At 41.6% G+C, this 17798-nt stretch overlaps 1 protein-coding gene across 1 annotated transcript; it reads right to left on the bottom strand.

The window, feature by feature from the left end:
* Positions 1-891: 891 nt before the first annotated feature.
* b3gntl1 (UDP-GlcNAc:betaGal beta-1,3-N-acetylglucosaminyltransferase-like 1) lies at positions 892-12952 on the bottom strand. The gene is made up of 11 exons (XM_079219129.1): positions 12809-12952; positions 12586-12685; positions 11820-11884; positions 10858-10923; positions 10022-10117; positions 6381-6476; positions 5290-5414; positions 3488-3623; positions 3303-3371; positions 3071-3145; positions 892-2143 (listed from the first exon to the last, which is right to left on the bottom strand). The coding sequence occupies exons 1-11, from the start codon at positions 12914-12916 to the stop codon at positions 2063-2065; spliced, it is 1017 nt and encodes a 338-aa protein (XP_079075255.1). The 5' UTR covers positions 12917-12952; the 3' UTR covers positions 892-2062.
* Between the last annotated feature and the right edge of the window lie 4846 nt (positions 12953-17798).

Consider the following 17798-nt stretch of genomic DNA (forward strand, 5'->3'; position numbering starts at 1 on the left):
TTGTTAAATCAACAAACTAATCATAAGAATACTCAATAACAAATATGTTCGGTTGCAACGCTGCTGTAAAGAATCCCACTTCTGGTTTTAGGGTTGGAAACACACAGAGGGAAGGGGGGTCTAGGTTTCTCGGCCCTACACAGCCCTGTGTTGTGGGTGGCAGGGGCTCGGGGTTTCCACCTCAAACCCCCGACTGAAGCAGACCAAACAGTCCTGCAATTTATCAAACTCAATGGAGTCAAGCCCTGCTATATGGCACAGTGAGTCTATGTATTCACACCACTGTGCAACTGTATGCTTAGTTCATGATAACAAACAAAGGTAGAGAAAATACAACTTGGGCAGACTTAAAGACCCCCTCCACTTACACCGTTGCCTCCCTACAAACTGCTGCGGACAGATTTACAGTAAGGCAGACCACGCCACCAACCCAGGAAACACCGGGGAGATTTTGTGGGGAAAGGTCTGTTTACCTTTGGGCAGAGGAAACTCTACACTCTGTGAGGTAAAATAAACTTTTTGTGGGTGTTTATGTATCAGAACTGTGGTCTCTTAAAGAGGTTATTGTTCTTTAGATTTCATAAGAGATCCAGGGAAAGACAAACAAATACGTGCAGCATCCATGTTGGTACATTTGAAGCAGCTGTGTGCGTGTATGTGATTTTGCATGGTTGCATCAGAGAAGGCTGTTGAGAAACCAGTGTGATTCCGGTCATAAAACATCCCACTCTTTTAAGTTGAACCTTCTGTGATGACGCGCCGACTGCAACAACTTCCAGTCCTTTCAACACAAGTTGAAGTGTAAGCTTTGGCAAACAGTCCACACAAGATTAGAAAACACAATACAATTTTATTCCTCCAACGGTCAACATTGGCACTCCTCATGTCTTCTTGAATGATACACAACTGTAATATCTGTTCTTTGTAATTCAATGATAAAACAATTCGTCCACTTTTTTCCCAACTCCAGATCAGGTCAAAAACAAGTCAGGTCAAAACAACTGTATTTTATAACTTTCATAAGGAATAGTTTGATATTTTAAGAAATACAGATATTCTCTTTTCTGCCTTTAATTAAATGAGAAGATCAAGAGCTACATCCAGGAGATGTTCAGCTTGTGTTTTATGGGATTGACTTGATCTAAGTAAAAAATCTACCCGTGACTACTTTTAAAGCTCATGAAGGAACGTGTTATGTCTAGTTTGTTTGATTCTTACAAAAATCAGAGAGTAAAAGTAAAAAAAACCTGGATTAACTGCGCCCGTCAGCCAAGAAATAGTTCGGAATATAACCTACATGATGTTTTTAAAGTTCCTTTTTTTGTGAGTTTTGGAGGTAATGGTTGGCTGCTTTTGTTCTTTTTGGACAGAACCAGGCTCGCTGTTTCCAGTCTCACCCAACAACAATAACTAATAGAGACTTGAGGATTGGCCCTGACGTCATCTGAATCCATGTGCACGCATTAATAATCCACCCATCATCCGAATGAATTATTTTCTCTGATTTAGAAACCGGCACACACATGGACATTTCATTTCATTTGATGTATGAGTGTTTTCTTTAACAATTTACTTTCATGATGAGAGAGGCTGCTCTCAGTAATTTTAATTGTTTCCATGCATGTAATATTGCCACTGCAGATGTTCCTCATACTGAAATGTGGACAGCGTTTCTCACTTGCCTGAAAAAGTAAGCAGTCTCCTGCGAAGAAGCAGCAGACAGCAGCTCTATGTTCACATTTTAGAGAATGTAATTCATATTTGCCTCATTAATGATGTATTATTTCACATAATAAGCCACACCCGCCATTAATAAGAATGTTAATGCAGCAGATCTTTCAACTTTGACAACCTTCAATTTTTCCACTGTTTCCCACACAAAAAGCATCTTTTAACACTTAAATTCCACAATAACTTTCTCTTTTCCTGGTCTTGGTATCGTCATTGACCCTGTCCCAGTGTTCAGCTCTCTTTATTATCACCTGCCTCTCCCTCAGTTTGTGTGCATTCCTCTTAGTTAAAGCTGCAGGGCTCCTCTTGTTGCCTTCGTCACTCTGAGCACTCAGTTGAAATGGTAGAAATCGGTTCCTTCCTTGAGCAGCAAAGAGTTGAGGTTTTCCTCCAGAACGCCTCCCGTCATGTCCTACAGATGAAACAACAGGAACAGAAAACAGGGCGGAAGGTAAATCCACACTAAAAAGCATATGAGGAAGAATAATTGTTTGCCCTTCCACACTTCCATTTTTATGATATTTTTTAATGATTTAAAAAATAACTAACTAACTAACTCAAGTTAAAGGTTATAGACATGCTTTAGAGATTCAGACTCACCAACAACACAGTATGTTTAATCATGGAAAAAGAACAAAGTTTAAATGATTTGAATATTTGTTAAATTCAAGTTATTTGACAACTTGGTACAACTTGGTGATTCAGTCCAGATGTATATGTGTGTGTGTGTGTGTGTGTGTGTGTGTGTGTGTGTGTGTGTGTGTGTGTGTGTGTCTCATATAGAACGGGAGAGGGAGAATGATTGAGTCCAGGTCTCCTTGTCCTCTGACAATAATTACTTCTCCCAATTCCCATAATTGAGCAATTAGTGCCCCCGTAGGTGGGGTCAGTCTCGTTTTGACGTCTCAATCTGGCTAGGTGATAAATAGGCAATTAGTGATTCGGCTGCCAGAACAGCAGGATGTGTGTGTGTGTGTGTGTGTTATTGGATATTCATTTAATAAATGAATAAAAAGATAATGTCATAATCTTAGGAAAAGACTAAGCAACAGCAATGTATATTAGCTGTACAAAATGTACAAAACTGAACAGTGGCAAACACATCAGATGTTTGTATGAACGTCATGTGATCAAAGATCAGGCTTCTGACTCTACCCGTTTCCTGACTGCCTCCTGTGTGTGTGTGTGTGTGTGTGTGTGTGTGTGTGTGTGTGTGTGTGTGTGATGTCCTGTGCTGGGCACACGCCCTTGATCATTATGTTGTTAAGTGTTAGATTACAAGACTTGTGGGACAGGCGGTCAGAAACACGAAACATACAACACAAAGTCTTCTGCTCACCAGTTTAACACAGATAATGAAGGGAGCGGAGGCGTCTTTGTAGTGCAGAACTGGGATTTTTGGCTTTGGTCTTTGCTGGAGAATATTAAGAGAAAGAATCATTGTTGGTCACAGCTTCATAGAAATCTAATTAACTGGTTGACCATTCATTTGAGTCATAGCTCATATATCTTGGCCTGGCTCACATTGAATTGCAATAAACCTGTTGTATTTGGTATCCCAGTGGTCTCACCTTGGATTCCTCATATGTGTAAAAGCCTTTCTGGATCTTGTTCTCGTCGACATCACAGAAAGCTTTCATCTGATAAATGAACCAGAAAAGCGGTGAAAGCTGGCACACGCTCACGTCCCGCACCAAAACCTTTTCCACCAATTCTATGTGTTTCACATCTGACTGCATAGCTAGGGGTGGCATACCTTCTCCTGATTGGTCGGGCTCAGGCATCGGTACAGCTTCCGGCCCTGTTTCCCGGCGTTCCATATGGTGAAGCTCTCCCATTGGCTGAGAACTCGCTCCTGCAGGAAGTCCACTCGCAGCTTCCAAATGGTTTCCCTGGAAACAGAGATGAGTGCAGGATCAGAGGATGGACACAGAGGAAGGTAGCTTAAAAAATTAGGAAAAACTGTCAAGATTGCTTGTTTAATGTTCCTTGTAAAATGTAAAACTTTTTATACTTTGCTTTTAATCTTCTCTGAATTAACTTTCCAAAAGCATTTGCTGAATTAAATAAAAATGAGGACAGAATTTGGATTTACAGTCTGATTTTGCAACTAGATGGCAAAATTGTGCCTGTTTTAAATTAGGTCGTTTTCCTGTTGCCTGGACTTTGACTGATAACCACAGCTGTACACACACACACACACACACGCACACACGCACACACGCACACACGTCTTCACGCTTGATTCATGCTCTTAACCTCTTCCTCCCCCGTCTCTCTCCCTCCCACACACACACACACACACACACTGATGTTGAGTGATTGTATGGACACATTTACAGGAGGCTCTCCACTCATCTTCCGATGTGAGCGCCTTACTGGGAACAGTGGGCCTCATATGCCAAACAAACCAACCACCATGGCTGAGCGCGGGTGGTCTCCAGATTACTTTTCTAGACATTCTCTATTGGGCTTTGATTCTAAGACATGGCAGTAACGTGGCATAGATTGACTATAAACTCTATCTGTATACACATGCCCGAAGCCTTCATCCTCCTAACACCCTGCAGATCAAAAGGCTAGCAAACTTTCATGCACTTTGGTGCACACGCTCACATTTATAAACACAACTTTTCTGTGTCGAGAAGCCTCTCTATTTGGCACCATAACAACTTTTTTAAAACACGCTTCTCACCTTACCGACAGAGCCTCCACGATTACAAATGTGTGTGTGTGTGTGTTTGTGAGGGAGACAGCAAGAAGATGATGGTTTTATTTGGCTAAAGACAGGAAGTAGGTGGGCTGTGGATGGGAAGGGGTGAAAAGAAGTGGGGCAGAGTGGAAAGTAGGCAAGGCGAGCTTGAAATAGGCATCCAAAAATAGACAGATGATAGATGAAGACAGAAAGGAGGATGATCGGTGAAGGAGTGCGTCAACACGGGCAGATATACGAGCAGCGGACAGATGCAGGGGAGGAAGGAAGGAAAGATGGGATGAAAGGAAGGGAGGTGTGGAGGCGAGGGAAGGCAGGAAGGACCTTCTCCTTTGGTGTGTTTTAACATTTGAGGCACTCGCACGCACCTGCAGACACTACATGGCCTTGCTGAAGCACAGGCAGCAGCAGGAGTGTCAGACACACTCACTCATACACACACACACACACACACACACACACACACACACACACACACACACACACACACACACACACACACACACACACACACACACACACACACACACACACACGAGCATGGTTCACAACTAGATCCGATTCCCACAGCGTCTGAGAGATACTGAACATTCCACAGAGGGAAGTAAAGAGGTTGAAATCTCTGGGAAAGTGTCTGGAATTCCACATCCAACATATTCTGAAAATCTTAAGAATATAAAATCATGAGTCTATGTGCAGGCGTGTGCATATTTGTCTGTTAGAGTATCGAGCCTTCAGAAAATCTGGGATGCCCGCCGGCAGCTGTGAGTATGCAGAGGAGCAACACTGTTGTCTTGTCCAAGTGTGTGTGTGCAGCAGGGGAAGGTGTGTATCGTGAGACTGACTCTGTGACAGAGTGCGTGGTGGCTTTCTCATGGTAGCGGTACACCAGCAGGCACTGATCGACCCTGGCCACGCTCCCGCCCCGACGAAGACTCTGGTAGAAGAAGAGCAGGTCCTCTGGGACTCCCTAGAGAAGAGGAGGTAGAGCGTGAGATGCAGGTTGACGATGACAGTTTATAACTGTAATACATTTAAAATGTACTGAATATGTGCAAATGAAGCTCAGGTAAGTTCGGGTGGAGCATTCTTTGGTTCAATATGTTGAAACAGTGGCTGGTCCGTTGAGGTAAGGACAGAATACAGATTATGGGAAGTAAGAGCGGGTCCCAAAATTTATTTTTAACATTTTGGTAGACGAAATATCAGAATGAATTGCCATTTCACTTCCTTTGATTCATTCTGCACAACATTGTATTTGTGTGCGTTCATTTCTTGTTGGAATGAGAGGGGCATCTTTCTTTGTTTGGCCAGAAGCAGTCAGCAGAAAGCGATGTCTCTGTCCCGTCAACGGCATTTTCGGTTGACAAAGACGCTGTGGTAGCAGTTATAGGAGCAGTTAAATGTTTAATATTTTTACCATCGGAAAAAGAATACATCTTGCTTTCAAGGAGAGCTCAAAGACAAAATGTACACATCAAAGTGTGTTTCTGAGTGAAATCTGAATGTTTGGGTTTGAAGACAACAAGTTTGAAGATGAAATAACTCTGGGAGCCTACAGCCCAGCATCCTGCCTCACATCTCTGCTTGAGGCTAGCAGCTCAATGCTACATCAGCCGCTACTAATGTAGCACACCTGAATCTCCCACAGTACTGTCGTCAGTCAAACTGCATTGTGGGTAATATAGGTGCAAGGTTTTGACAAGAAGAATGCGTGGAATAAAAAATAGATTTTTTTATTTTCTTAACTGTCCACTGTGAGTTGGACAATGTTAAAATTAAATAAAATGTTAGATGTTTCAAATAATATTTTTAGATAAACATGAACAGAAAATAGAGGCTTACTGAGGATGATTTGGAGTGGAAAAGACAGTGAAGGGAGGCACAAGAAGCAGGATGAAGGAGCTTTGGGAGTAGTTTGGGTGTATGCGCTCACCTTGCCTCCTTCATCAAATGGTCCAACCTTCAGGTACCAGCTCCTTGAGCAGAACCATGTCGGCATGACGACTGTGGGCCCATGAGACGTGTACACCTGAGACAAGAGAACAGCTCAGATTATAACACAGAATATTTGGACAAACACAATCCAGGAATGAGTTGTGGACATACAGGAAGTGTCCATACTGATCACTTTACGTCGCTCTCTATTAAACAGATCACACCTGAGCTGCGTTTGTGATATTTCTGGGTGTCAGCAAAGAGCCTTTGGGCCCCGTGTTGGGGTGTGGCCCCTTAGCGGAGGTATTTGATGACCAACAGGTTGTTAGAGCGCTGTTTGTTTTTATGGGCAACAGCGTTTCCCCTGTGCGCACACACACACACACACACACACACACACACACACACACACACACACACACACACACACACACACACACACAGCCTGTCGGATGCATTCATTCCAAAAATAATCTGCTTCTATTAGTCAGGAAATGGGAAAGATATTCTGACCAAATATCTACTCGTTGGCAGAAGATGAGTTTAGAAGCTTTGATTAAATTAAAGTGGAGTAATGTAATAGAACAGAAACAAGGCTTTTGAAAAACTGATCTGATGTTGAATACAAGTAAATGTATGATTCTTCAGGAAATGTTGAAGAGGGCACTGAGGAACAGAAAATATGACATGCCATACTCCGAAATAAATTTATAGAAGTGAGACTAAAAAGGAACTACAGAATGACCAGTACACCTAAGTACATAGTATAGCTGGGAGTATAAACATAGTTGTATCATATTCACATACATATCTCTTCAAATGCTGCAAGAGTAACAAGGATGTGTAATTTGATTCATTCTCTCTCTCTCTCTCTCTCTCTCTCTCGCTCTCTCTCTCTCTCTCTCTCTATCTCTCACCTATCACCTATCACCTGCCTTCACTCCCTGCAGCTTTAGATGGAGTTCCCTTTAGCCTTCACCCAAAGTTTGATGTCCAGGCAAACGGCATGGTGCGTTTGACATTTTCCAACCACACTTAGGTGATGGATTTCATTCCAAAATGCAACTGTTTTTTTTTTCTCACTTTATCTCTCGATGTATGCTTTTGTCACCCAAACCTTCTAATATAAACATGTGTTCACGTTTCGTTCTGTTTTGCCCTCTAATAATTAATTAATTTCCTCCATCTCTCCTGTCTCATCATCCCCGTCATCCCTCTCCTCCTCCTCATCTCATCCCTCCTGCCTAAGTGCCCCATCTCTCCCCTTCTGTCTCTTTCTCTCTACCCCCAATTAATTTCTTCCTCCTGCCTCATCTGCTGTCCTTTCCAATTCAATATTTTCCAACCTTGCCTTTCTCCCAAATGCACGCATGCGTGCCTAAATACACACACACGCACTTATCCCCCAGTTCCTTTCTCTCTCTCTCTCTCTCTCTCTCTCTCTCTCTCTCTCTCTCTCTCTCTCTCTCTCTCTCTCTCTCTCTCTCTCTCTCTCTCTCTCTCTCTCTCTCTCTCTCTCTCTCTCTCTCTCTCTCTCTCTCTCTGACCAGGATTTGGCAGATGGCTCGTGGAAATTTCCTATTTGGCTTTTCAGTGAAATGCAGAATAATTCTGCAAAACTTCTAATCCTACAAACAAAATAGGTCAAAGTGCAGCTGCATGTGGTCTCTGACAGAAGTGTGTGTTTCCTGAAGTGTGCAGAGGAAGGACACACACTTCCATCCTCTCGCACATGATCTTTGACTAATGACTTTGTTTTGGCCTCTCCTCCTCTTTCTAACGACCACCTTTTTAATACTCCAGGAACACACAGCAGCACCTACATTTATTTCTCTTTCTACCCCCAACTCATTCAATCCAAGTCTGCCCTCTTGTTCTTCCTTTCTTGTACTTGTGTGTGCGTTTTGTTCAGTGGTGTGTGGTTGCGTTTTGAATCCGAGGGTCATTTGAGGTTGAGCTGTTTCCTCCTTCAACTAAGTCACTGTGCTTCATTTGCTGTGTGTCTATGTTGGTGTGCACGTGCATGTGTGTGTGTGTGTGTGTGTGTGTGTGTGTGTGTGTGTGATACTGCTCTTGTTGGAAGTTAAATGCTGCATAACTGAAATGCATTGCAATGAAGAAGATTGTGAAAAACATCTGGATTCAGCCAGTTGAACAGCTGGACGGAATCTAGTGTGTGTGAGTGTTTGTGTGTGTGAGTGTAGATCCACCGACCATTGCAACATTTTGCAGATCTAAGCTATGGCCAAAAGCATGAATAAGAATGAGTTCTGGGAAACAGAGAGAGAGAGATAGAGAGAGAGAGAGAGAGAGAGAGAGAGAGAGAGAGAAAGAGAGAGAGAGAGAGAGAGAGAGAGTTGGCGTGGATGTGAGGTTTTAACCATATCTAATGTCCTACAGATGAACACTCTGGATCCACCTCTGGATCATGTTAAAGGAGCTCCACCCCGAGTAAATCTCTGGTTTAACTCATTTAGATTATATTTCTTTACCCAGAAACTGGAAGTAAAGGGGGATAAAGCGAAGAAAGAAAATGGGAAGGGAAACGAGCCATCTTTAAGCCTGCAGAATCAATGTATGATCTCATTCTCGTGCTCCATGAAACTTAATATCACATAAATATCCAGGAATGCCTGCTAAGGAGTTATGCAGACGTTGTGTGTCTGTGTTTTACCCGTCTTGTGGGGACATATATTAGATTACGCAGTCGCATTGTGGGGATTCGCCTTCTTCTTGGGGACAAAATGCACGTCCCCATAATGTATATCATTACATCTTAGGGTGAAGACTTGGTTTAAGGATAGAATGAGGGTTAGGTTCAGTCTGGTGGCGGTTATAATTAGGGTAATGAATGTGAGTCAATGTAATGTCGCCAAAAGTCATGAGAACACGACTGTGTGTGTGTGTTAGAGAGTCAGTGATTCCAGGTTGTCTTGGTTACAGTGTGTTTTGTTCAGACAGCAACAGTAGACTTCCATAGAAATACTGCCAGTGGTGTCACAAATTAATATCACCTATCATTTAGTGATTAACTAGACTATTAATATTTTCACTAAATAATAGAGCAATAATAGAGTCATAAATGTTCGCTGTGAATTGGCAAATGAGACTTGGATCATGACTATTCACAACGTCCCATATTTATTCATTTCAACATCTCACACAGCAGGAAACTCCAGCTCATTTTTCTGTTTTGGGCCATTAAATCATGTATTATGAAATCCAACGTGGGTGAGCGGGGAAAATTTAATTTTGGAGATGGATCTGTTTACAGGAACTTTCACACATTGATTACATTTTAAAACATCTATTGCAGGAGCAGTTGAAACAAAAAAAAGTGTGCGGTTCTTTTGCCTGCAAGATAAACGTTTCCACTGCCAACAGTTTCCACCACGGACGACTCAGCACACAGCTGGCAGCGTGACCCGTTTCCTCTGGTGGGACCGGGATGGACAGAGGGGTCACGAGTGATGCTGCGTCCTCTGTCCATGCCACCGCCACATTTCCGTGGAAACTGCGGACGGCAGGTACGTATCCTGTTTCTGTCTGACCTGGCTGCTGCCTGGCAACTGACCTCTCACATACACGTAAACACACAGCATCCAAACACACACGCTGTTTCGAGCTGCGGGTATTTACCTGCGTGATGAGCTGATCCTGAGCGATCGTGTTGATCCAGCGAGTGTAACGTTCGGTCGATCCCTCTGGAACCCTCTGAACTTTACAGCCGATCAGCTGCCATGAAAACACACAAACACCATATGAGCATGAACAATATTTTCCTCTCGGGAAACATTTGCTGAAATTTTAGAAACCCACTGCCATGGATGCAACTAGTAAGTAACTAGTTTTGTTTTCATAGATTAGTGTAAAGCTGCAAAAGATCTTCATGTTTTTTTTTTTTGTTTTTTTTTCAGATGTTTTACTTAAACTCTTTGTTAAAACATTTAAAAATGTAACTATCAGTTGTTCCCTTTTTCATAAGGGCCAAATCTCAGAGAGAGAGAGGTCAAGGAGAAGTTAAGAGGGACTAAAATAAAGAAGGAGGAGCTCATAAAGAACTGAATAACATACCAGAGGACCATATTTCTATCCAGAGCCATAAAATATTACAGCCATAACAGAAAGAGGCAGGCTGTTTGTGCAGGGCGGCAAGCCCACTGTCTCTGTGCTGTCTCCCTCACTTCCCTCTCAAACTCAACCTTTGACCTCTGACCTGGCAGGCCACAGAAAGCATCAACACCGGATACTCACACTGAGCTGCATGCCAACTGCATGGAAGCAGGCGCACAAACACGCTCGCTCACACAACCGTGAATATCTTTGGGGAGGGATTGGTCAGATGGTCAGAGAGAGAGAGAAAGAGAGAGAGGGAGAAAGGGAAGGGGTGTGAAAGAAGTGAGGAGAAAAAAAAACGGGAGGAGGGGTGAAAGAGAAAAGGAAGTTAGTAAGCAAATACTTGAAGGAGAACTTACAGAGTTTGGGTGGAGGAAAGATGCCTCATACTGCAGACGAACTCTTTGGGGCAACATAACGTCATCCTGGAGCACAAAACACATTGAGTCGAACACATGCCACAAGTATATTATAGAGAGCAGCATCATGTGACAACGTGATTAAGTATACTAATTTACTTTGCCATAATTTACTTATTATGCTGTGTGCTGTGTCTCTGAACACCTTTGTGGTGTTTTTTTGTGGTTTTCTATAAGAATGTGCTCTACAAACACACTTGAACAAATATGTGATCTGAGGTTTGGTCCAAAAAGGTTTATATCAGAATGAGAATCAGCATTATTGGCCAGGTATGAGGACACAAAAATCTGTGAAAATCTGTATGACTCTGTATGGTTATATTTACTCTCATTGTACAAGCACAGAAATATACATACAGCTAAAATCAAGGACATTTAGCGGCCATGTACACAAATACAAGAGAACAAATACAAGAAGTTTGCTGTATTCTGAAAAAGCAATCTTGTTGAGTCTTTTCTTCTTTCAGCAGAAAAGGGTCTTTGATCAACTATAATATATAACTCAAGCCATTACATTTTTTGTTTTTATCTGAACAGAGATCACAAATGTAGATGTTGTGGTTGACAAATCACTGTTTCAAAGACAAGAGCTGCCACTCATATGAACATAAACACACAAAACACACATACATCAAACACTGCGCTCAGGTCATTAGTCATGAGTTCTGACAAGTCTGTCAAACAGTCGCTGAGCTGCTGAGGATTGTGTGTGAATGTGTCCATGTCCAGTGTGTGTATTTGGACAAACCAATATGATCTAATTAGTGTTGACTCCCTACTGTGAGTGTTATGAAAGACATCTGGACGTTGAAATGAAACATAACACACACACACACACACACACACACACACACACACACACACACACACACACACACACACACACACACACACACACTTACCGCATCCTGAAAGCACAAATATTGTCCACAGCTCTGAGTTATTGCCTTATTCTTTGCATATCCCACTGAAAAACAGAAGTAGGTTTATGTTTATGGTTGCTCGTTCCTTTTTATATGCCTCTGTGTGCTAACTACTTTCATGTTGCCATGTGTACTTATTATGTTCAGCACCTAAACATAATGTAATAACATGTCATTTTTCTCAATGTGAGATCATACCAGTCATTGATATGACTGGTATGGTCAGACTAAGAATTTTCTTTGGTCAACATCCCTATCACATATCTTACTTGTATGTTAAATCTTAATACTTTCTCAGCCACTCCCTGAATTATGAGCCTTTTTGACAAAATATTTTTAACTCAGGGTCCAATTACTTGAGCTCTTGACCTGCTATAACTGCCTCACAGCATGATACTTACAACTCCAGAAACATGTCAGCTGTCTGTAATCACCCGACCAAAACTGTAAAGGATATAGTGCGAAGATGTCCGAGTCCGGGGAGTTATGAGCTATCTCCATGGAGGAAAAGAACACGTGATACGTTTAAAAGCTCTAGAAAAAGCTAGTAAGTGGACTTTTGTGTAGAATGATTTTTTTTTTAAGTGTCCAAGTGTTTCACATATTATGGAGACGTATTCCCTACAGAACTGTCTGATCCATTCCATTTGTTTGTCTATCTATCATCTCATTCATCCGTCTTCTGTAGAAAATCAATTTTGTAGGTCAAGGTTGGACAAGATAATCAACCTCGGAGTCCACTGACCTCCTCTGGGTTGGGCCGAGTTGTGGCCGGAGATCACAACTGAGATGCCCCTCGCCTCCAGTTGCTCCCTCCAACCCTCCACCACTTTCCTGGAGTCATCCTAAAGAACACACACACACACACACACACACACACACACACACACACACACAGGTTGAACTTCAACTGAGGTCTCATTATTTGGAGAGAAATTACATATCTGCCGGTAAACAAACAAACGTACAGTGCTTGCGTCGTCATAGACAGAGAGCTCCATGGTTCCTGTGAAGTCCTGGTGTAATATGGCCTGCAGGCATTCATCCAGCCAACAGGACGCGTTGTACATTGGCATGGCAACACTCTGAGCACAGTCAGTGAAACTAATTATTGCATGAACAAGCAGCCATGATTACCACATAAAGGAAAACACAATCAGTCAGTTCACAGGGCTCAGCAGCAACAAATGTGATATATTTAAATAAAGAAAAAAATGGTTCAAATCAAATAAAAGTTAATTCAATAGATAGCTTAAAATTGCAACGTGTACACCTAAAATGGCCCAATTGCTCAAGCTGGCACATCCTGCGGTCCACCGTGCTTTCGATCGGGTTATCTTCACGTTATGGTGTCAGGGAGCGCGTTGGTCCGGTGTTACGGTTTAATAAGCGACCGTGTGTTAACTGGCGACTTTCATCATTGTTGTCATAGTTACAGACAGCTGTTTGAAAATAGGAAGAAAACACGTAGCTGCCCTCGTGAATGCCGCATTATTTAATTTGTATATGATATATTATTATGTATATGAGAGGGTTTTACACAAATTAAAGCGGCATTCTCGATACGGCTACAACGGACGCGTTCGGCTGAAAAGTCGCCAGTTAACCGGGTCGCCTGTTAAAACGTAACACCGGCACCCACCACATCCACGGCTGCCCTCTCCTCCTCCGGGCGTCCTGCCGCTGCTCCTGCCTCACCCTCTGCGGTGCCAAGCCGCTTCGATGGGTTCATGTCAGCCTCCACTTCGTAACTCATCTGGGTAACGACACAGCGTTAGTTTACACCTGAGCCAGGTGGATTAAGTATGGGATGTGAGGTTTAAAAACACGAGCAGTGGCCCATGCCGGCTCCACGTCAATAACAATGTCAGCAAAATATTAATGTTTGAATTGTTCTCGGTGTAAAATATATCCACGTCAACAAACGTCATCACTTGAAAGGTATGCAGTTCGTTTTTCGTGACGCTTAAAGTAAAATGTTCAGCTAAACGTGTCGTCCAAACTCACAGCGCGCGGGCAACGGCGTCAACTTCCGCAAACATTAAATACCGGACGCTCATTGGCTCGTGCAAAACACGGACCGGCGCTGGATTCGCTGTAACTCCCTGTCAATCATCAGGACCAGTGACGTTACTGATAGTGTAAAACAGCTTTTTGTCTTGGTGGATTACTATGGAAAAAAGTAATAATTATAAGATAAAAAGTCATCTCTTTTTTCACCAGATAACAGAAAAAACGTACTATCTCATAGTTATAACTTTCTATCTCATAATAATGACTTTCTATCTCATAACCGTCTTGTGGAGACATACATTAGATTACGCTGTCACTTTGTGGGGGGATTCATTCTTTTCTTTTACTGTCGGAAATGGGCTTTCATAGGTTTCTATTTGGAAAGTAAAGAAATATTTTGACCTTAAATATAAAAAAATATAAAACTAATCATGAATTGTGAAGTATTCCCAAGTCTAAACTGACAAATCATTGTTAATGTTCAATCAGGATATATTGTTTGAAATATATATATATATAGTATATTTTATCAGACATTTCATGAAAGTCTCCCTGGCTCCTTATGTTTTCTTTATGTGTCATATCGTTTGTGTCTTGGTAGTCAATATTCTATTATGAGTAATTCTTAGCAAAAGGTCCACTTACTGGACAATTTTCACAGCTTTCATCCACATCTCATGGCTTTCATTAGCAGATGGAGTTTGCTCAGTTCTCATGGAGATTGTTCAGTTGTTGTGAGACCCAATAATGGTCATCTATACTAATTTCACCTAAACGGGTGGTCATACCAGACTGTTATTTGAAAGAATTAACCTTCAGGCTTAAGTATACATTTCGTTGAATGAATTTAATTTAAAACATGAATCTGCCCTTTTTCAACATAAGAAAGTAACAAAATACAATTTAAGGGAAATAAATACACACATGGTTTTCATTAAACACATATAAAAAGCAACTACAATTTATAAAACACAGAAGGGCAACTGTCAATTGATATTATTGATGACATGTAAAGAGTTCTCTTTTTCTGTTTTTGCAAGTTTTGTTTCGTCAGACTAATTCTTGGTGACGTGTGACAGGGCAGCTCTCTATAGCTTCCTGTCGAGTGTTGAATAGGGAATCCGATCAGTGTGTTTCTAATGTTGGCAACTGCAGCATTGGAGGGTTTGGTCTTGGTGAGCAGACAGAAAAACAGGATGGGCTGAAATATTGTTTTTGACCATCAACCATAGAGAGAGATTGAGAGAGATACTTAGGCGTGCGTGTGCGTGTGCTTGGTGTGTGTTTCCAACCAATAGCAGGGAGCAGGTCTGGTGCAGTGTGTATTGTTGTACCAGCTCCAGGTATTTTATCAGTACGTGTGAGTCATTCTGAGTGACTAAGATACGTTTAAATGAACAATAACTGGTTACTGTGACTACCAAATGAACATGAAATGAAACAACAATGAAAGAACACCATGTCCTGGATTTTCGAAACATCTAAATGCTGTTACCCATTAGATCTGTATTTCCAAACGGTCATATTAATCCTAGTTTTTTTTATTTATTTAATTTTTGTCCTGATAAAACAATTCATGCAATACAAAGCCTGGAGGAACGTAAGCTGCTTAACGTCAATGTTATTTTTAATGAAGTCCTGAATTGTATTACACACAGACACACAATCCTCCTTAATCAGGGCACCATTCAGACAGGATGTAGTTTAGAGATCTCACTGGAGAATAATTGTTCCCACATTGCAGCAGCATCTTAATCGGACAAAGCTTAATTCATCACTCTGAATGCTTCTATAAATTGCACGAACGCCTCACTCGGGCCATGAACAGCTCCAGGGGGAAACAGACCACGGCCAAGATCAGGACTGATTCTCTCATGCTCGAGTGCATGATGAATGGATCAAGAGAAAATCTAGCCTGACTCTACAGATGCCACAGTGCAAACACAACTGCTAAACAGATAGTTCTAATGGAAGTAGCTATCAAAGGTATTATAGGATGTTTGTGTTACTTTCTTTCAAAGCACTGGCTAATCAAGATTGATCGTTGCAGAGCGCTATGCACAATTAACCAAAAGGCAAATGTATTACCCAGATGTTTAACACTATGACTCCCTCTGTTCTCACTGTGGATGTTAAGTTTGCTCAGGTTCTTGCACTGCAGGTCCACAGAGCCTGATATTGTTTTGCAACAGAAATGATTCCGCACTCAGTCTCACAATCGTTCTCACAATCATTCGACCCCTTCCTCCACAAAATCAACACCACATGGCGATGTTGCAAATCAAATGTGCACATGAGTTTGGTTACTGTATCTGGAGGTTGAGACAGCAGCCGTTTAGATCTGTGATCAGACTGCACTTGATTTTGTTTAGATACAAATGCCAGACATTAAAGAGAAGGGAAGTGTGTGAGTGCATCAAGGGGCACTGGCATGATTAGATTCATTTAGTCTCACTTTGGGAATGGTGCGTAATTGACCTTTTGAAAGAATTTGAGGTTGTTTTACTATATCTCGTGCAGCATCACATGCAGACACACACACACACATACACACACACACACACACACACACACACACACACACACACACACACACACACACACACAGCATGTTGACAGGGTCCATTATAAACACATAAAATGGAAATGCCATGTTTTACCACCAACAGGGCCCAAGGATGGAATGATCAGTCCTTCTTTCATTTCAGTTCTTCGACACAGGCAAGAAAACTCTGCATGCAACCAGCAGTACTAAATCCATGACTGTGTATCTGGAAAAATACGTGACCAATTTCCATGGCCCCATGGGACTGAAACTGATGTGCTGATTCAATAAATCTCCTAATAGCACTGTGTGGGTAATTTACTTTTTTGTTTTACTTTTACAAGAGGCTTCTCTTTGATGCATCTGCATAAGCAATGCTGTGAAAATATTCTTTCTTTCCCGCGAGAGAGAAAGGTTTTGACAGCAGAGTGTTCCCTTTCTTTGGAGAATATTAGGTATAGCCCTCATCAGTGAAAACAGCTGCATAAAAAAAAAAACACATACACATTGCAGAATATGGACTGTTACAAAGCAACACCTCAACAGTAATTGCTGTGGCACAGCTGTTGTTTACAGCACTACTTTTGTGTGCTGGCTGCTAACAGACAATTAATGATATCCATTTTGTATCACAGGCGTAAAGTACTCACTGAATAGCTAGAGAAAACATCCGGGGAGCAAAAACAGTTATACATTGTATCAATACTACCATCTAGTGGTCAATTATCAATGCCATCTACTTGAACACCAAAATACAACGTCAATTCTAACTCTTGCCTCGGTTCCTGTTGATGTTAGTGTGTCGCTTTCTTGATGAATGGTGGTGAACAATTCAAACCTTTTAATATCAATTAAAATATATTCAACCTTTCATGCTGTTTTTTGTGTGTATGGTCAAGAAAGAAAGAAAGATGCCCTTTCAGTCCCAGTCTCACAGACAGGTTGAGTATGGATGCCTGTATGTCCCCCAGAAAATTGCACTAATAGGGTAACAAATGTCAATGTGACAACGTGAAAGCGGTGTTGTGATAAACCTACACAGAATTATCATCTGAAGCTGCGTCTCCTTTTGGCTTTACAGTGTTTTGTACAGTTAATAATAGTCAATAAATCATCGATCAATCATATGAACACTTCAGAAACTATAATTCAAACACCATTCATTTATTGGCATAATATTTTATAAGATTTTATAGGTATCATTCTGTTAAATACATATGTACTACGCCTGTGTGTATCTATGAGCAGGCATTTCACATTCAGGTTCAGTGCAGTGATGACCAAACATTTTCGAGTCAGATTCTCTTGTCCCTATAACACAGAAGTGAACACGGAGCAGAGGACAGGAGCTACTGCTCATCAATACATCAGTTTATCATCTGTAATCATTTCATCTTTCT

The sequence above is a fragment of the Taurulus bubalis genome (assembly GCF_910589615.1).
Source record: "Taurulus bubalis genome assembly, chromosome: 6".
Lineage (NCBI taxonomy): Eukaryota > Metazoa > Chordata > Actinopteri > Perciformes > Cottidae > Taurulus > Taurulus bubalis.